The following is a 21006-nucleotide window of genomic DNA, read 5'->3' on the forward strand; positions in this document are numbered from 1 at the left end:
ATCCTGCCATGCGATTGCATTTGTCCCTAACCATCAGGAACCCTCACGTTAACTTTTATCGAGTGGAAAAAAGTTAGCGTTCATCCTCCAGCTTCACTGTGTTTATGTTATGCTAACATAGCTGTGTTGCTAGCGATCACGTAGCACATCATTATATAGCAGCTAGTCCAACTTCAGTAACCCTACAAACGTCACTGCTGTTTAGTTTTCCGTCTTCATTTATGTCGGAAGTGACAGCAGAGCTGTACGCTTGAATGTTTTCAGATATCTCTCAGTCAGAACATGCTATATCATGTTTAGATGGAAGCTAGCGAGCTAACTTCCTACTAAATTCTAACTCTGTTAAATTTAATAAATTCTGTTTTCATGGATGTCTGGATGTTAAGCTTAATTGTTACACCTGGTAAAGCAGCAGCAGCAGAAAGAATTTAGACAGTTTTTAACAGTCAGTGATGCCGCAGGGATCATTTGACTTTGGGTCCTTTGGGACCCAGATTACTCCGCGGTAGCCGTAATGCTCCGACAATCCATCAAGCAGTGAGGCTAGTTTACCAAACTCAAATACGGTACAGTTTTATTCTTTATGTTTTGATTTTAGAGATGCAAACTCAACCAGTTTCTCTAACCATACCGAAGCTAAAAATAAACCATAGGATTTTATGTAAAAGAAGACTAACAGCTATAGTCTTGTACTGTTCATCTGGCCACTGAGTTTGACAGATTGAATAAAAAGAATAGCTTTTCCATGTTGCATATACAGTGAATATTTTAAAGTAGTAGTTTACCTTGATTTGGTTCAGAAAAAGTAAAAGTAAATCAGTACCTCAGTACATAAAACGTAATAAAACAACACATATTGCAATAACAGTGTCTCTACTCTGCTCTCTAGAAGTAAAACATTTGTTGATGCTGCTTTAATAAGTGTGGCTAAAGCAGCAGACTGAACTAGAATTGGTATTAATATATCCGCAAGAGTAAGTGTCATAAAATGATTAATCTGAATGTGAGAAACATAAACACCTAAGCAGGATGTAAGAAGTGTAGTTTGCTGTACTGCCTTGAAAGGACTCATTGTGCTATTAGAGCATCTCCACCTACCTCAGCTTTCTCTTCATATTACTGAATGAGTCTTGGCAGCTATTTAAACATCACTCCACATTTACTTCAGTGGAACCAGAGAAGATGCAATGTGATGCCAGGAGAAGCCCAAAGAAAGTGTTTCCTACTCTAAACCACCGTATTTTCCTGGTGGAAACCATTTAGTGGATGTGTAGAACTTGGAACGCATGTCTCTATTTCCGAGGCAGTTCTGGGTAATAATCACCAGGTTCAGTCTAAGAAGCACCCACCACCCTCCGTCCTTAGACGCAATGTTCAATGTGTAGGCCTGAACAGGGTTGTAATTATATTGAATTTGTGTTTGCATATGTTTGATTTGGTTTGATGTGGCACGAGCTAGGAGCTTGTGATTTGTCCTTTCAAAAGTGACTCTCAGCCCCAATGGAACAATCGCTGCTCTGTCTCTCTCTCTGCCTATGGCCTGAAAAGTTTGTGATGGAAAAAGGAAAGAGTCCTCGGTCTTAGTACCTGGTGTGTCAGACCTATTTGCAGAGCATTTAGGGAACACACATTTTTGGTCTTGCCCACAAAATTATATTTAATGAAATGCATGAACACACAGTTAAGGCTGGCAACAGAAACAGAAGACTGACTGAAAGAAGAATTGTAAGGTTAATTTAATTAATTGTTTTCACATCCAGTTTTACTCATGAATGAAAGCTTGACCAAAAACGTGCTTTAAACTCTTAATTAATGCATCTTTCTGTTCTGACAAAAGGCATTTTTTCATGAAATTTATATCATCTCTCTCAGACTCTTTATGATGGAAAATGGCATCAGATTAAAGTACTAGTGAGGCATCGCCAGGTCACCGGTTTCCTTGACGACCAGCGCATCCAGGAACTAATGCTGAAACCGGTGGAGCCAATTTACATCAATGGGGAAACGCAGGTGTCTAAGAGGCGAGGAACAGACATCACTGTACCTGTGAGTAACACATGTAATTACACTGGAGCTTTGAGCCCTGACGCTGATCTTTTACTTGATTTGATTTGAGGAGATTGGAGTGTTTTTATATGCAGAAAGAGTTTAGATCATTGGCATGTTTAGCTTACTTTCTGATGATCCTTTTTCTTAAAGCAATACGTTATTTCAGTCCAGTACATTCATTCTGGGAGCTACACCACACCTGACCAAATATAGTATAGGAAATGCTTCTGGTAAGAAATTAGCCATGATAATTTCTAACTCCATCCATCAATTTCCTGTCACTTACCTGAGTTGCAGAGGCAGGAGCCTAAGCAGAATATTTAGATGTGCCCATCCCAGGCTACTTCCTCCAGCTCTTTTAGAAGGATAGTGAGATGTTCCTGAGCAACCATGCTTTGGAAAAGCTATTCCAGAAGCTTAATGGTTTACATTCCCAAACCAGTTCTGTGTGTTTCTGGGATCACTGTTCCTGGTGGAACATCCACTCGTGTCCTGGATTTAACCATCTGTGGTGAATTTGGTGAATTTTGAGGTAGCTTCTTGTTTTCATTGTTCCGTCCACTTTGTGCAGTGTACTGTAGCACTGGGAGCTAAACAGCTCCAGAGCATCATAGCTGGTGCAATGTTCTTGGGAAGGCTCCCCTTTATTTCTCCAGACACATCTCTTGTCAAATAGCTCAATCTTTGTCTTGTCTGACCATAAAACTTTCCCAGAAATCATTTGGCTTGTCCATGTGGACGCCCACTGTGAACAGTGACACTGATGCTGCAGCAGTTTCCAGTTCATGGCAACCCTAAGCCTGGGTGGTTCCTGGATTTTCTAAGCAATTTCCTATTATTTTAGGGTGACATCTGGGTATCCTTCCAAAAAAACTTGGGAAAAAAAGGAAATCTGCCGTAGAAATGGCTCCAAGAGTCCCTCCCAGTCTATCGTATATAAACCTACAGATTTCCTTTTTAGACTTTCTGTGACTTCTTGCACATGATCAATTTTTAAGTATTGGTCATTCAAACGAGCCAAACGAATTCTGTTTTATGCCGGCACAGACAAACTACCAGTCATAGTTAATCATGATCATCAGTGGGAAGTTAATAGGCCTCGTCAAGTTAAAATGTATTGCAGAACCTTCAAAACCACTTCCTAAAATATTTTCAAGGAGATGTATGTATATATTTTAGCCTGTATGTAAATAAATTAAAATTGCACAACCAATGCTTTTTATTTAAGTAATTTAGGATGTATGCTGTATAATCATTCCACCCTGGAAAAAGAACACTTCAAAGAGAGCCCAAAACTACCATGACAGCCATGCCCATGATGAGTGTATGTAAACCTCTGACCACAACTGTATATGAAAACCAGACCTTTGAGTCTACATGAGGGGAGGATTGTTAGCTGGCAGAGCACCATTTTACCTGAGCAAGAGCCCAAAATACTGGTGCTCATCCAATCAGAGCAGCAACACGTCCCCAACCTGCGGAAGACAATCCACGCTTTCACTCATTTTGCCATGACTGATATGAGCATTCACTGCTTCAACGCTTTATATACAAAAATAAATATGAAAAGCATAATAGGACCCCTTTAAAATGTTGCCAGTAGGTTGGATATATTTTGTTTAATATGCTTGACTGTCCAGAGAATGATATTCTGTATAAATGATCCTACAATTATTAGTTATAGTTTGCAAGGTGTTACAATCATTAGGGTACCATGCAACATTTGTTTTGTTTTTAACACACGGCTATAGCATGTATGGATGTAGATATCATTACTATTATCATATGAAGCGCAGTTTGCAACATTTGTAACATTTACATGTTTCAAAATCATCACCGTTCAGCCTTCAAAGCATCGTGTCACGCATCAAAGATGACACTTGTTTCTGTTTTTACAAAAAGCATGTTTGAAATAATCAGATCGTCCATGTTGTTTCGATTCAGGTGGAGATTCAGAAGCTGCGTCTCTACTGTGATCCCCATCAGAGCGAGAGAGAAACAGCTTGTGAAATCTACTCCGTCGTAAGATCTCTGCTCTCACTCTCCCTTCCTTTCCACTTCAAAGGCTTTGTACTTGAAAGGCTGTGTATGGCTGCGTGTATGAGCCTGCGATGACGATAACCATTATTTTTTCTCTTGTCTTGTCTCTCCTGATACGCAGGATGATGAAAGGGTAAGGGTGAATTCACACATATTTAATCTGAGGTCGCTAATAAAAGTTTCACCACTGAGGTGTTGTCAGGGTAATCCGTTTGTGACCCACTCTGTTAATTTAATTGTGTATGTGTATCTTCAGTGCCCTCTGAACAGAAGTGCCACAGTGGAAGAAGAAGACTGCGATTGTGTAGTCGGCCCACCAGGACCCACGGTAACACACATAAAGACCTACATTTGATAGATTACATGTCTGTTTCCTTTCCTATGGTTTTAACACCAGGCTCTGATGTCCAAATATACAACTGGTCTACAAGATCCCTGTTGCTCAACAAAGAGTGTGCTGATGAGTGTGATTCATCATCATTCTCATTTAACAGCTTGGTTATTCTTTGATTTTGATGTTCACATATAGAATGTGCTGCTAGTTTACACAACATTCTTTGTTGCTTTCTTGGATGCAATAATAATCAGTTCTTTACTGTATCATTATATTGGAGGTCATTACACACCCATCTAAAATGGTATATGCTACATAGAGGGGAGAAGAGACCACAACATGGCAATTGGAAACCAGGAAACTGCTAGTTTATTTGATGTGGATTTGGAGCCTCATTCAAAAAACATACATATCAAGACTTGACTCCTCTACTAATTACCTCTAATGATGTGTGGTTGTAATGACTCCCAATTAATGAGTCACAATAGTATTTGCCTGGTAAGGAAAGTGCTGGAAAGTGTCCACGATGTAGACAGCAGTGCATGCCTAAATCGCATCTCTTGCAAACTTGTTATGTTTTCTGAAAAGTCTCCATCGTGTCTGCAGCCAAAGCCATGTGCAGTCACGTTAGGAACATTAAGGTTTCTGATTTACAAGGATTTGAAATATTAATTCTTCCTAGAATTCATGAAAGATATTTGCAGCCAAAAGATCCCTGGTTCAAGTCGCACCGTTTCAGGGGGTCATGAGCCAGTGAACTCCCAGTGCCAGTCCAAAACCCAGATGGGACGGTCGCATCAGGAAACCACTCGGTGTAAAATCATACCTGTGATTCCATCCACTGTGGCGGGGCATCTGAAAGTACTTTCCATTAAATGTTATGGGATCAGTTGTTCCAAATTTGAAGGCAGTTCATTGCCAATATTCTGGGACAGTTGAAGTGTTGGGCAACCACAGCCTTGGTATTCATAGAGCCATGGCATAGCTGCTGTTGTGTCTTAATGTAAGAAGAAAGTTTCTGATTGTCATTAAGGAATATTTTTATATTACAGGGTTCACCAGGTGAGAAAGGGACACATGGGCCACGAGGGCCTGAAGGCAAGCCTGTAAGTACGGATAACTTTGGACATTTTTCATTCTGTTTTATCTTTGGATGCATGTTTGAACATCATGCAATTGTTCTCAGGGTAAAGAAGGAAAACCTGGTGATCCTGGCCCCCAGGGATTTCCAGGGATGAAGGTATAAGGAAACACCACGATAATACCTTTGAATAGACGCATTTCACTTCTCTGTTTCTGTGTGAGTTGTACAGAGCTGCATGTCCTCAAAGAGTTACTCCTCCCTGTATTATTCACCCACCCGCATCCTTTATAGCACATTATATATTAATAAGACATTAATAATTAATGATGATGATAATAATAATAATAATAATAATAATAATAGTACAATATTATTATTATGTCTGACACAAGGAAGAAAACTGCACTTTACATAAAGCATTGGTGGCTATTAGACAGAAACGTTTCTGGAGACTCATCGATTCTCTATTGGCTTTAACTCGCTTTTTAAGTCTGTGTTTCACCAGCAAATTAGTATTTGCATGATGAGGAGATCAATGCAGAGCGATAATTATTGTGTACCCAAGAATGTACACACAACAGCCACAATTTCAAAAATTAACATGTGGTGACTGTCATGCACAGTGTTGGTTAAGTTACTTGAAAAAAGTAATCAGTAACTAATTACCGATTACTTCCCGTTACTTTACTGATTACTTATTTTCAAAAGTAATTAATTACTTAGTTACTTAGTTACTTTTTAAAAACACGATTTACAACCTGAATAGGTGATAAAGCGATAGATCTTTCAGCCCAATTCTACTTTTTCTGCATAATCCATCATACAAAATGTAATCAAATGGAAAAGTCCTTTTTTAAAACTTGTTTTATTAGTTTTAACCTTTTAACTTTATGCATCAAGCAAAAAATTGAATTATATGCAACATTCTCTGACTGGAAGAAATTAGTTTAATATTTAAACCTATTTTCTGCACATTCCAGCACATAAAATAAAATATTTTTTTGTGTTTACATTCAGTCTTTCAAATAGATGCAAGTAAAACACAGCAGAAAATAAATAACATCAAAGACTAGCGGTCCTGTTGCTCTATTTTCACCTGTAAAGCAGGAGCAGGGTAGGCGGAGGTTTACCCTGGTGCAGGTGTGCCGCAGCGGTCAGTGGAAGAATCCGTGAGTTTCTCTGTGAGTTTCCCATTATGTGGTAGCTACTCAGTGCTTGCTTGGAAGTTTAGGGGTTTTTTTCGCTGTAAAAAGAAGTTTTCTTCCCACGCAGTGAGCAGCGTACGCTAATGTTTTTGTCACTTTTTATGGAATCAAACTCAAAGTAAGGTCAGTACTTCCAAGCTTTAAACGCTGCACGCTCATACTCTCTCCGCACTCGATATATGATCCACTGTTGATCTGCACACAGCTGTTGTCACGAACGTCGCACTCGCTTACGTCACTGTCATGAGACATTCTCGCAAAAAAATCAGGGTTTTAGTAACGCAGTAACGCAGTGTTCCTACGGGAAAGTAACGGTAATCTAATTACCGTTTTTGCAATAGTAATCCCTTACTTTACTCGTTACCTGAAAAAAGTAATCAGATTACAGTAACGCGTTACTGCCCATCTCTGGTCATGCATAATCTAGAGGAAAGTCTTTCTGTATGCTTTTGTTCATAAAGGACGTCTGAAATAGTGACATCACACGTGTTTGTTCAGATGTGATCAAACTATAAGCCTAACAAGTTATGCCTTTGAATATCCTGCAGGTGTATTAGGTTTTAAATGTATTATAGGAAACAGGCAGCTCAAAATACTTCATGCTGTTTATTTCGGTGAACACTTTTCTGACCTGTCTGCCCTCTGCAGGGTGAAGCAGGTCCGACAGGAGCAAGGGGAGCACCTGGTCCTAAAGGTGCAAAGGTAAGTGTTAGAAAACCAGGAGCATTAGTGTGTGTTCTTATTCACACTGGTTGTTTTATAGACAGTTCTTCAATGTGTTGCAGGGAGACAGAGGCGAGCCAGGCTTAACGGGAGAACCAGGTCTCCCAGCACCTAAGGTAAGACTGGGAGGGCAACAGTCCCACGGACGTTTTGAAAAGAATTATATATATCATAGATATATTTCTGCAGCTCTCTCTTAACGTTTATTGTGTCCTGGCCACTTTTTCTGTTTTAGTGCTGCTTTGTGTCGCTGTACTGCAAGGCACAAGAAGCCACTGATGCTTTACAATATTTTAGACAACTAAATGATTTGTATAACAAATTGTTAAAAACAAAATGAATTGTTAAAAAATGACGTTTGAAATTAGAAGCATTTGTTTTCCTTCTTTTCCCCACAGCTAATGTTATAACATTGTACATGCTGCTGCTGTAGTAAATAAAAACAAAATCTTTCTGCATGATTCTTAAATTCACTCTTAAATCTCCTAAATTGTAAGAAATAAATGTTCAAAAAAGTTCAGGTAGCTCATTTTCAGAATTTGCTGTAATTGTAAAACAATCACAGAAATGGCTAAATCAGACATTTAAACTATTAAGACCATTACGTACTCGGTGAAGTGTGATTGGCTGTGGGGGACTGTAGTGAAAGCTGTAAAACAAACAAAAAAAAATGTATGCCCTGCTTCACATGTTCCAAACCCATCCAATGGGCCACACTGGAGTCTCTGCCTGGCCGATTTTGGGCCCCAGGCCTTATGTTTGACACCGCTGCTTTAGACCTTTTTGCCCACAGAATAATTTCACCCCATAAAAACTCTGCTCAGTGTGACATTTGCAGGTGTTAAAGGAATGCATGAATATAATAAAAACATTTTATCTGATATAAAACATGAATAGTGATGTTTATCAACATTACTACACATTCAAATGTTCAAACAGCGTCTTACAAAAGAAGTCAGACCAGTTTGGGCCACTATACCCACTCTCTGAAACAGAGTGGTTCCATATCTGCTGCGTCTACATGTAGATCAAACTAACTGCTGGTGAATGCTGCCACATTTAGCACGGACATTTAAAGCATTCACAATGATCATCCTGTTGAATTTAATTTGTTTCTAACAAATTTTCCTGCACAATAACAAAACTTTGCTGTTAATGTGAGTTTGAAACTCTAAAGAAACATTTTCTATGTCAACCAACAGAATTAAAATTAAAAGATGGTGAAGTTATTATTTAAAAGTGATCACATTTGAATGTTAGCAACATTCTTCATGTGCAGGGTCTCCCTGGTGAGAGAGGAGAGCCAGGACCTCCAGGAGAAGCTGGGCCGATGGTAAGATCTAGAGGGAGTTAGCTGATGCTTATAGGATGCTAAACCTTTCAAATTTAGGGGTCTGTCTGATGTCACGAGATCATCAGATTATTCCAAAACACTCGATTAGAAATCTATGATAAGCTAAAAGCAGTTTAAACAAGGCAAGCAAAAGTATTTCAAAATGTAACAAATCAAAAATATCTTTAATGTGTTTATATGATATTATTTCTTCTCCTAATTGAACAGTAGTGCAGAGACGAGCTTTCCATTTGCTTGTGGATGGGATTTCTTCCACCTTCTGTACCATTTCCAGGAACCTGTTGTTCCATATTGCCTCACAGAATTTTTCATCCTCCTAGGGGGAGCCTGGACCTGCAGGCCGTGTCGGACTGGTTGGCGCGCTGGGACCAAAGGTCAGTGCAGACTGTAGTTTCTGAGACATCAAGTCCGCTTCACGTTGCAAACATTGCACTCTGTGATTGTCAACATCTCGTGCCAACACTATAGAGAATATTTCTGTTACAATTAACATGTGTGCTGCTGTTAACAGCTGCCAGTGTTCTGTTTCTGTAAGCTGTCTGAACAGTTCGATTTGATTTGACCACAGGGGCATTTGTGGTCCAGCACTGATACGGAGCGATAGCTTCTGTCTGCAGCTTCATCACAAAGTGTTGGGAAGCACCACACTCTGCATACAGGACAGTTTGTTTGGCAAAGCAGTGGTTTTGTAGAACGAACCTCCTTTAAGCTGATCTTACAAAGCAGCACTTTTGTCTTTATGGCTATTCATACTGAAACTGAAGGCAATGAATGCCAGCAAGTGGCTGCCATTTACTTTATGTGACAGTTCAGACGCTGACTGATAGCAGAACTGAGCAGGACATTAAATGTTAAAAACATTTCCGACCTCTGTGTAAGCTGCCCTCGTTTAAACTTTGCAATAGTACCAGTGCATCTCAAAGACATTTGAATATTGTGAAATGTTTTTTCATAATTCATTTAACAAAGGTAACGATGACAATTTTAAATTTATTACAAGTCAAGTGAGAAGTTTTTTATTTTTTATTTTGAGAAATCCACTATCTACTGGATACTTGTTAATCATATGATTAGTCAAAGAAAAATTTACAATGTAGAAACATCCAACTTCTGAAATATATTACACTCTGAGTACTTTTTTGGGACTCCTTTATCACAAATGACTCTTTCAGTGTGCCGTGGCCTGGAGACAGTCAGCCTGTGTCGCTGCTGAGCAGTTACTTCATAGCCTCACTGAGCTTTGCTGTATTTGTAGCCCAGGTCTTTCTCATCTTCCTCTTGACACATTTTAACAGAAATTTAAATGTAAACATGTTTATATGCTATAAGTGTAATAACATTTATGATGTCATTAATTGCACAACCATTGATAAAACTAATGTTAGTGTGGAGGTTAGCTAGCTAGCTGTAACTTGGCTATGTAGCATAAGTGTTTGTAAGATTAGGTGACAGCATTACTACAGTAGTAGCAGACGGCTAGCCTTTTCATTTCATGAATGATCCTGATCTGTCAAGGAATTAGATTTAAGAGTTGAATGTGGATAATGTACCACAGCTAAATTTGGTTAGAATTTAAGCTTGTATAGACAAGATCATAAAACAAATGAGAAGTGCAAACATATTAAACAAAAGAAGACTTTAAAGCAGTTTTATTGTCTTAGCGTAAGTTAATGCAAAGCTTGCTGTGGCCTCAGACTTGAAAAAACCTAAAAGGTTTTAAAACTGCAAAGCTGGCAGAAAGACATAAAGATATTCAACTTCCTACTTACTTTTTTGTCTTCTGGAAAGCGAAATAGTTTATAAAGACCCATCTGGGTGGGATAAATATTTTATATGGGAGGTAGGGAATAAGATACTCCCTGTGCTCCCTGGTAATTTGACTCATGGGATTTTAAACTTTACTGATAGATATGCACATTTGACAGGACAAACAAATAAAGGTAAACTCTTATATAAAAAACTAAAAAAAGGACATTAGGCCCCACCTAACACTCAGCACATTTGCAAGTTTTCTTTAGCAGCCTAGAAAAGTAATCCAGCGACAGTCGTCCATAAATCCATGGGCTGCATTAGAGAGGATCTGCTAATAGCTATTTCAGCATGCTCCTAATGAGAGTAATTTGACCAAATGGAAGCTCATGCAGGGTAAAAATAAAGTGCCACAAAGAAAGAAATACCTGTAACTTACACTAGCAAAGTCCATGAATTAATTTTGTAAACAAATCTCTTTGACAGATTTTATTTCTCGCTGCTCTTATATGAGTCATAGAGTCGGGCTGTATGTTGTTATAATCTCATCCACCACCATTTCTGTCAGTTAATTAACACTAGTAGTGGGCTATAGCCACACACTACATGGGATGTTCTCCTGTGGCAAGCTGGCTGTGGCTAAATGAAAGAGCAAATGCACACATCTGCAAGCGTGTGTCCACACCCACCAGCTACAAGTGTGCACACTGCTATTTTGAGTTTTCTCTGAACTCCACGTTGACTCTCGGCCACTCTGCTCAGTAATTTGGGCCTGTTGCTGCTATCACAACAAACTACTTTCTCCAAGGATCTGGAAGTGTTCTCTACCAAGTGGAGGATGCTGGTACACATTTGGTGTCCATGTGTGGGAACATGTGGCTGCTACTGTCTCCAGAGCACTCCCTGTGGAACGTATCCTCATTTTTGGTCATCTGGTCATGAAGGCACACGTTAACTAGCTTAACTTAGCATCAGACTAGAAGCAGTCTCTGCATCCTGTCCAGCATCAAGGTGATTGTTGAACAATTACTTAATAAACACTTTGTAAGTGCATACATTTCCAGCTGTGCATCATTACCAGAGACCAGGCTGCTAGATAGGAATTAAATAAAGGAAAACAGGATGTAAATATTAATAGATAGTAATGGCCCTTTAAGTAGATGTTATTTTATCATAACATCTACTAGGTGACATTAGGACCATTAGGAGAAGGATTATGGTGGTAGTAGTCTTGTGCTAAACGAGCAGCGTTTCAGGAATGATAACGTCTTCCCTTTCAAACAGAGTTTACTGCATGCACTTTGATCTTAGAGCTCTTCCATTAAGATTTCCATTTGTGTCTGACAAACATGTTTACATTCCATATGAAGGACAGATGGGAACATGACCCTACCCTAAAGAGATTAAGTATAATTCTGAGATAGTGTACTTCTGTATGCCTAATTTATAGTATTTATAAGTAAAGTAAATTGAGTAGAAAGTGAAGTAAAGAGAGCCGCTGAGATTAACTAAACTGGTGACTTGAGCTGCATCACCGATGCAGGAAGCCTAACAAACAAATACAGTTTCTTCCTGCAGCAAAGTCAGGGAAGACTGACCATCATAATGATTACCAGGAAGCACAACATACCAACATACTTTGAAGGACTGATTGTTGAATGAATACATCTTTAACAACCTAAAAAAAACCTGCACGAGTTTACATTTAATTTGTATTTTCTGTAATCCACAGAGGTTTATAAAAATACTTACAGGCTCACATCTGGAAATACTTTGAAATGATATTGTTCTTCATCCCTGATACATATTCTCACTTAAATATTGGAAGAGGTGGAGTTAAATATTTTATATTGTTCTTTGACTCGGCAGGACCTGGCTCTATTCACTGCTCATTCTCATGATCAAGTCCAAAGAATTAGATGAACCTATAAGACAGAGAATCAGTTCAAACAATGAGATATAATTACATGTTATTCAGATGTGTCGTCACCAAGGTCTGGAAGAATATCAAACCTGCCACGCTCAGATGAGAGGAAATGATTAGGATGTTCAGGAACCACCAAGGCCTGCCATGAACCTGTTGGAATATCAGTGTCACTGTCCTCAGAGAAGCAAGTTTTACATCATCATGGAGGGAGGAGAGAGAAAACTTAATGGTCAGGAGACACAGAGACTGTTTTTCCCACAATGATGATGGACACAACTGAGTGTTCCACCAGGACAATGATCCCAAACACACATCCAAACTTACAGTAAGCTACTGGAATGGCCTTCCCAAATCCCTGACGTCAGCCGTCTTGGAAATTTGTGGAATATGCTTAAAAGCCGTGTCCACGCTAGGAAGCCAATCAGTTGAAAGGAACTCTGCCAATATTACTAAGAAAAGTGGTCAAATTTTCAAGCAGAATTATGACACAAGGTTGTCGACACTATCAAAGCATCTGACGGAGGTGCAACTTGCTAAGGGACATTACACCAAATACCAAAGTACATCTTTGAGCCTGTATGTTTAACTCTGACCTGATGTGTGTTAAAAAATGCAGAATAAATAAAAGACATTAAATTCATTCTGTAAATGATTAAAGATGCATGCTATACAACCAGCCCACCCTGGAAATAGAGCAGTTCAAGGAAAATCATTCCAAGCCTAAAATTACCACATAAACCTCTGACCACTGTATATGTTTGACATGATCTCTTTTTCCTTCCTCCTCTTACCAAACTGGCATTTAAACAGAAATGTACAGAAAATTATTTTGGGTGCACAATTTAGTCTTTCTCTAATATTTGTTGAGGTCTGATGAGAACATTTATTTTGGAGCACAACCACAGGTGAGATGGACAGAGCTTCCTTTCAGGTCTGACACAACAAGTCAGCTGAGCAAAGCAGCCTTTCTGCTGCCACAGGGAGGAACTCGTGACCTCAGCACACAGGGGTTCATGTTGGACAATAAACTGCGGTCCAAGATTTCTATAGAGTGTTGTGGTCTACATTTGTTCAGGTGTCATGTTGGATAGCGCTGTCGTACTTCCGCACTGACTTCATTTTTCACCCCAGGAGGTTTCCACTTGGTCTGGCCTCCTTCCCGTTCAGGTTTCCACCTGCCTTTGCAAATAGCAACCATGTAGCTCATATAAAGGATGACTGACACCCCTGATCAGTTTTAGGTGTACGTGCTTCTACCCTCAGAAATGTTAGTTTGCTTGCTGGTGATAAAATGAAAAACCAAACAGAACATTGTAATGGGGACGCCGGTCTAATGGAAAAGCATGAAGCATCATTTAAAGAGATACACAGAGAACAACTGAGCAGTCGTTACTGAATAAATAGTCAGCGCTTAGTCTGTAAAAGCCCCGTTCTAACAACTTCCACGCAGTTAACAAAAAGCGATGTATAGCAGTAAAAAAGCTCAGTGTGGTCACTGCCTGAGGTGGTCTCCCTCATCAGCTGTAAAGAATTTCTTTTCACCCATCCGTGGAAGCCCCATTGAATGTTAATGATGCCTAACGTTAGATATACTGTAGAAGGCTTTAGGCTGCTACTGTGGCCTTTAATCACACTCATAAAGCTGCTATCTTTCAGCATCACACTTTCAAAGAGTTTAGGATTTGATGTTTCACACTCAAGTGAAGTCAGATAGAAATGATCAGCTCAGTGCTGGCAGTAGGTCTCTTATTACCAGATACTGAGTGTTCTACACCCAAAATTATAACATTTCAGATGCAGCTGTGTGAGGTTTTCCTGTTACGAGAGATAAAGATACTGTATGCCAATCGGTGCTGCCCTGTAATTACTAACTGTATAACTATTATCTGTTGGAAAACAGGGATGGGGAGATTTCAAAAGGGGCTAGGCTGTCCATATACATTTGAAAACCCATTAATAATATTAGCAGAAGAATGTTCTCGGGACCAACGAAACCACAGGATCCTTTAAATGATGTTGCTTAAATGAGCCAACAAATGACAATCGTCTACTTACACAGATCAAAAGGAAGCCGGTAGCATTTAGGTTGGGTTTATTTTTAACTCTGTTTCTTGTAATTTGGAAGCGAGTTCAGAGACCTTTTAAGTACATGCATAAGTTCGAGTTTCCCTCTGCCTCAGGCTGACAGGCCCACAAATCATCGGTCGTTACCCACAAGTCAGAGATGTATAGACAGTGTTGGGGAGTAACGGAATACATGTACCGCCGTTACGTATTTAAAATACAAAATATGAGTAACTGTATTCCGTTACAGTTACCGTTTAAAAAGGTGGTATTCAGAATACAGTTACTTTGTTGAAATAAATGGATTACACAGCGGTACTTTCCTGTTTCATATTGTGGCGGGTCAGGACTGTTTGGGTTGTGTTTGACAGCTACGTTCTGTTGTTCCAGGCGGCAGCGTTACGGTTGCCATGGTTACAGGGTGACGCTCTCTCTCTGCGTGTTTCCTGGGTGAGAGAGCGCCTTTTTGTTGTTGTTGTTGTGCTAAGCTAATAGGCAGAATGCTACAGGTATAGCTCTAAAGAATGTAGCCTGATGGGCAGTGTAGTCCGTGCTGCAGGGAGAATGGACGCCATACCCGTTATGTGTCTGTGAGCGAGGGAGGGAGAAAAAGGAAAAGTACGAGTTGTCATCGAGCAGAAACGGGAGCTGGAAGCATGTAAATATAATAATAACCACTGCAGCCAAGAAGAGAGCCTGACGAGCCCAGTTGTAAGTAAGCTATTAAGACTAGACTGTGCGCTGTGTTCAGGGCTGGACTGGGACAAAAAATCGGCCCGGGCATTTTGACTAGAGACCGGCCCACCAAAAATGTGACGTCATTCAGGGGTAAAACCGCAAAGGATTCTGGGAACTTGTGGCAAGAGGTACTAGCACATGCAGGCTTTCAATTGAACTCAGTTACACAGCGATAAAAAGAAACACAAAAAATGGCAAGAAGCTGTTGTATTATTAACTGCAATAGCCGGTGTTGTGCCAAAAGGTGATTGTCTGCCAAAAACTGATTTCCGGTATTTGCCAAAAACTGATTGCTCGTATTTAAACTGCTATAAGTAACTTGTTGGGCTATAATATGTGAAACATATGTCAAATGCATCCCTCATGGATGACATAAAGTCATCTCTCCATCTCCATCACTCTCTCCTGCTCTTTTATTTCTCTTGCTCCATGTCTCTCTGCTGCTCTTCTGTCTCCTCTGTCACAGACTTCTCCACTTTTGATGATAAATCAGCCTGGTGCAACATGTAAGGATTGGCACAATTTGTTAAGATTTTGAGGAGTTTGAGAAACTAACCTTAAGCATAAAATAAAATTTACTATCAGTAACTTAAGTTACGGAGTTTATATACTGCCGGGCGGGTGCTATGAATTCATAGCACCCGCCCAGCAGTATATAAACTCCGTCATGCTAGCTAGTACGCAGTACCAGTTATTCTAAGCGACTGTAAAAAGTCAGCACAACGAAAACAAACTACAACTAAACTTGGTTTATATCTGACACAGATAGACTGCAGGTCATAACTTCTTACCTGAAGTTCAGTTCCTCTGCCACTATGACCGGCGGCCGCCTCGGGTCTCTCCTCCTCTTGCCTCCCCTTTCCCTTATCCACCTGCTGGCCTCCACCTCTTGCTGATGTTGCTAAATCTGTGGAAGCTACGCCATAGCTACCGCCAAACAATTCAGTTATTTTTACACATTTGGCAGCGTCTGCCTGAAGGGCTTGTTTCTTTTTGGCCCTAATTTTTTCTGCACCTCCTTTCCTTTTTTTGTTCTCCATTTTCTTTAGTTCGTCTATAAGATTGCTAAACAAGGGGGAGGGTGCATCCGACCTCCTCAGCTGTAATTGGTCCAGCCCAGAGTCGATCATGACCAATTGGCCAATCCAACACCTTTCATTATTTATACCCTTCCAAAAAAAAAAAAAAAAAAAAAAAAATCGATCGGCCCATAAAAACAAAAAATCACCAGCGGCCCACCGGGCAAATGCCCGGTATGCCCGATGGCCAGTCCAGCTATGACTGTGTTCGTGTTTTCCTCCAAAACAATAAGTTCCGTTGCAGCAGCCTTTCAACGCCTCTCTCTGTCTCTCGCAAGCAAAGTTGACCCAGACAACAAAGTAAAGCTATTTTTCGGCTATGAGCCCGACATGGAACCCACCGTATTAGTCAGAGGTCCCTTTACTACGGTTCGGAGCCGCGGACCTTCAGTAATAGTAATAAATCACAGCAATAGTACATTCACGTAGTTGTAAAAAGCATGATAATATATTAAGTAATCCAAAGTATTCAGAATACGTTACTCTCATCGAGTAACGTAACGGAATACGTTACAGAATACATTTTGGGGCATGTATTTTGTAATCTGTAATGGAATACATTTTAAAAGTGGCCTTCCCAACACTGTGTATAGAGCCACTTGAGGGTCCTTGGTTGAGAATGAAAGTGGTCAGCTGGGCATTTGGGGCATTACACACATAAGAAAACTACAACAAAATGTTAGTTAATATGAGAATATATAAAATCAGCTGCTCTCTGTCTATAACAGGAAAATCAGAAATTTCATCCAAAATACTCTTTTATCATGATATAATTTTCTACTTTAGTCAAAATTAAAAACACAGATTGAAATATTTTGTACTTAAAAAAATGATTTGTGAAGCACAGCCGATAGATACTTCTTATTAATATTTCCTCTTTTCGTCAGTTCAGTGGGTTTGTGAGTATCTGCGCTGCTTACAATAAAATCTATATTCTTCTATTTAAGGCTATATGGCCGACTATTACACATATGAATTCTTATTGCCATGTCCTGTTTGTATTTTGCGTTGTATAATTTAACTTTGAGGTATTTATTTTAATGTATTGCACATTGATTTGCATATTTCTTTTTACTTATTTTATTATTTACTTTTCTTACTTTCTTTCTGTATTTTGATTGAGCATCTGCAACAAAGACAGTTCCTTCTTGGGAATATTATATAATCATCAGATTCTCTTTCTGACTAAATGGGCGCGTGTATTGTCCATCGGGGAAGGATAACCCGTGTTATTTTTTAATGCCAGCAATTCCCAAAATGCGTCACATAAAGGCGGTCATAAAGTTTCTGTTTGGCAAGAGGAGGTGTGTGTGTGTGTGTGTGTGTGTGTGTGTGTGTGTGTGTACCTGTTTAGACATCTTTGCGGGGACCAAAAATTGGAAGTTTACTATACTTCTGGGGACCAAAATCTCGGTCCCCACTAGTGCAAAGGCATTTTTGAGACTCAAAATGGGGTTTTAGTGTCAGGGTTACAATTAGGTTATGGTTAGGTTTAGGGTAACGGTCAGGGTTAGGCATTCATTTTTGATGGTTAGGGTAAGCGGCTAGGGCATTATGTCAATGAGATGTCCCCACTAGGATAGCAACACCTGACGTGTGTGTGTGTGTGTGTGCACGCACACATATATGTGCAAATGTGGCTGGGAGGAACAGGCGTGTTGCTCACTGCAGCTTTAGTAACTACCTCAATTTTCAGAGGAAATCCACTTCAGAAGCCTAAAGAAAAGGCATCCCAACAGCATGTAGGGTACTTTTTTGTTTAGTTTTCCTAATCAAAAAAAGAGGTTACCAGGGGGCCCGAATGAAAAGCAGTGGGCTGACATGCAGTTAAAGGACTGACACTTATTTGCTATGACTAAATTTGGAATACTGTGACTATCCTCTCAAAAATGTATGTGTGTGTGTCCCTCCACCTACACACAGAGAAAAGCAGGCAGCAGCTCAGAGTGAAGCAAAAAATGTAACAAGAAGCAAGTTTTAGCTAAAGTATGAGAGCTACTTATCCAGCAACATCAAAGGCAGTGCTGCATGGAGTTGGCAGGAATACCTCATCCAAGCGGATAGAATGAGATAAGTGAAGCCTCGGCTGGGTTGGTGGCTTTTGGAGCATTTCTAATGTCATTATCTCACAGACTGTCCAAGAAGTTTCTGCTTCAGTTTTGCTAAGTTTGCTGCACTACTTAGCACTAATAAACAAGTATCTGTGTTTGTGGGAAATAGCCGTGCAGCTTGCTAATCAGTGTTTACTTTACTACAGTCAGCTACCAAAGTCTGTAGGAAACAAACTACACTACCCCAGTGTGACTGAAAGAAGTCCTCACATGTTGCTACACAGTTAAATACCTCCTCAACGATACCGAACTGTTGTAACTCACACATTAAGCTGTTTAATGAGGTGATTAATTGTGGTAAATATGGGGAGTATGGGTGCTGTTTACTCATTTAAGGAAAATGAGATGCTTCCCTTATACAGAATATTTAGACTCCACACCAACTTTGAGAATATGCAAGTGGAAATGCTTTCTGGAATAAAGTAGTCACTAATCATTTATCCCAACTCTTGGGTTTTTTTCAGTTTGCAGCTACACAGCTGATGAACTGTTGTCTTAGCTAACCTACTGGTATCTGGCCATACATGTAGTTTTAGCTTTGTTATTGGTCCAGATTTGAAAATTCCTGTACTTTTAGAGATTGTCAGTACAGTTTCATATATACTCTGCTACCTTACAACTACAGTTGCCTTTTAGTGTAAGACGTATGATAGGGAAAGCCAACAAGCTGCACCTGGTGATGCTGCTCGTTGCTGAATTCTCTCCAGTACAACAACGAGTGGTTGAGGGTTTGGAGAAAGATCCAGATAGCTCTAAATCTGTTATTACTACTGTATGCATCAGCAGGGGAACATCTGATACAACATGAAAGGCTTCCCAAGAGCATCATGGGGGATCCCAGAGCATTCCCGGGATATGCAATCATACCAGCATTTTCTGGTTATGCTGCATGGTCTCCATTCAGTTGGATGTGCTCAGGAAATCACTAAAGGGAAGTCAGGAGGAATCCTTATCAGATAAAATTACTTCAACTGGAACCTTTTAACAGAAAGGAGCAGTAGTTGACCCTCCAGGTAAACTGTTTCTAGCTGCTCCTCCCAGGCCTTCCTAGTGGATTTCAGAAGGAGTTTCAGGCCAGAATGCCTGTAATCTGGTTATGCTCCGTACTTTGAAGCAGTACCAAGGTGCTGGTCAGATGCTCAAACTGCTCACGATCATTGGTTATGTTTGACATGCAGATCAGCTGGCCAATCAAGACTTAAATCTGCTTTTTCAGTCGCATCTTTCCCTCATTCATTCACCAGCTCTTGTTGTTGCTTGAAGTACATCACCACTACGTTTTGGGCTTCTACCCACCCCCAGCCCTCAGTGATCCTCTCCTATAAAAAGATGTGGTCAGACACAGCGTGTTCTTACATTCTTGTGCTTGCTGCTTTTATCTCTTACAGACTTTTTCTTTCAAATCTACAAATATTATGTGTCTAAGTTCGGTTTAGCTCAGAGATATCAACTTGTCACTGGTTCTTCAGTCTTTAACAGCGGGAGGCAGGATAAAGTGCCGGATTAGTGTGCTTACATAAAAGGACCGTGTCAGGCCAGCTTCTGTGTGTTGTCTATTTTCTCTTGTTCTAGACACCCAGAGATTTATGTCATCTTGTCATTTATTGGGCTGTGGTGGGCGTCTTGGCTGTGTAATTATGAGGTCTGCTGCTCTTATGGGTTTATGTGCGTAGTGCGGCGAGACACTTCAAAAGAAAACAGATGCAACAGAGAGCTAATTCAGTTGTTTCCTCACTGCCAACTTTCATAACCGTGCACTCAAAATATACTGTATCTTAGGGACCCGGTAACCTCTGTGTTCAGCACAGAGCTCGAACACGAGAGAAATGTTTCACACCTCAAACTGTCATACTTGAAGCCCCGCAGAGTATCCAGGTCTGAAGTTAGACTGCTGCTGAGCTGAGGTTAACAAGAAGGCCTGGCTTAATATGTCAGCGATCATTCCTGCACAGGACTTTCTTTGTAACTGGAAAAGGAAAAGATATTTTAGGACCAAACAAGCAATTAGGTGCTAGGTGAGAAGGTTGAATAAAGGTTGCATAAATATGATGGAATATAGCAAAACATCCTCAAAATGATTTTTAGGCGCCTGTGCAGCTCTTTGTAAAAATAAATGTAATTTATTTAATTAGTTTAGATGGTCAGCTGGTTACTAAAGGTAATACAACTGTCCTTTAAAGGTCTGTATAAAAAAGATAGATATTTGTTAGCTGTTTCAGCTAAGAGCTACAGTGAATGCTGTACAGTAAATTATTTCCACTGTTGTTAATATGCTGCTGTTGTCACACATCTGTTGACACTACAAGACCTCTCAGTGTCCAGGCTGAGCGCACAAGCACTTCTGAAATGCTCTGATTCAGTCGTCTGGCTATATCACTTTGGCTCTTGTCCAAATGACTTTGGTTTTTACACCTGCCCGTTTCTTCTGAGCCGACCCTTCAGCTGCCATCTAATATATCCCAGACTTTTAGTTGGTCATCTATTATTAAGTGCTCACCCTTCTTTCACTGTTCGGATGATGCAGACACATAGTTTTCTTCATCTGCAGC

The 21006-nt window shown here is 40.0% G+C and overlaps 1 protein-coding gene across 1 annotated transcript in view; it reads left to right on the top strand.

Annotated features, from left to right (window-relative positions):
• The window catches only part of LOC146379871 (uncharacterized), an 80492-nt gene that overhangs the window by 14865 nt on the left and 44621 nt on the right, over nt 1-21006 (top strand). The window contains exons 9-18 of the mRNA XM_084938744.1: nt 1873-2046; nt 3994-4071; nt 4211-4222; nt 4346-4417; nt 5476-5529; nt 5610-5663; nt 7361-7414; nt 7498-7551; nt 8715-8768; nt 9110-9163. Coding sequence (XP_084794870.1) covers nt 1873-2046; nt 3994-4071; nt 4211-4222; nt 4346-4417; nt 5476-5529; nt 5610-5663; nt 7361-7414; nt 7498-7551; nt 8715-8768; nt 9110-9163 — 660 coding nt within the window. The remainder of the gene's footprint in view (nt 1-1872; nt 2047-3993; nt 4072-4210; nt 4223-4345; nt 4418-5475; nt 5530-5609; nt 5664-7360; nt 7415-7497; nt 7552-8714; nt 8769-9109; nt 9164-21006) is intronic.

Source organism: Perissodus microlepis, chromosome 9 (assembly GCF_051167445.1).
Source record: "Perissodus microlepis isolate ML-2025 ecotype Zambia chromosome 9, ASM5116744v1, whole genome shotgun sequence".
In the NCBI taxonomy this organism is placed as follows: Eukaryota; Metazoa; Chordata; class Actinopteri; order Cichliformes; family Cichlidae; genus Perissodus; species Perissodus microlepis.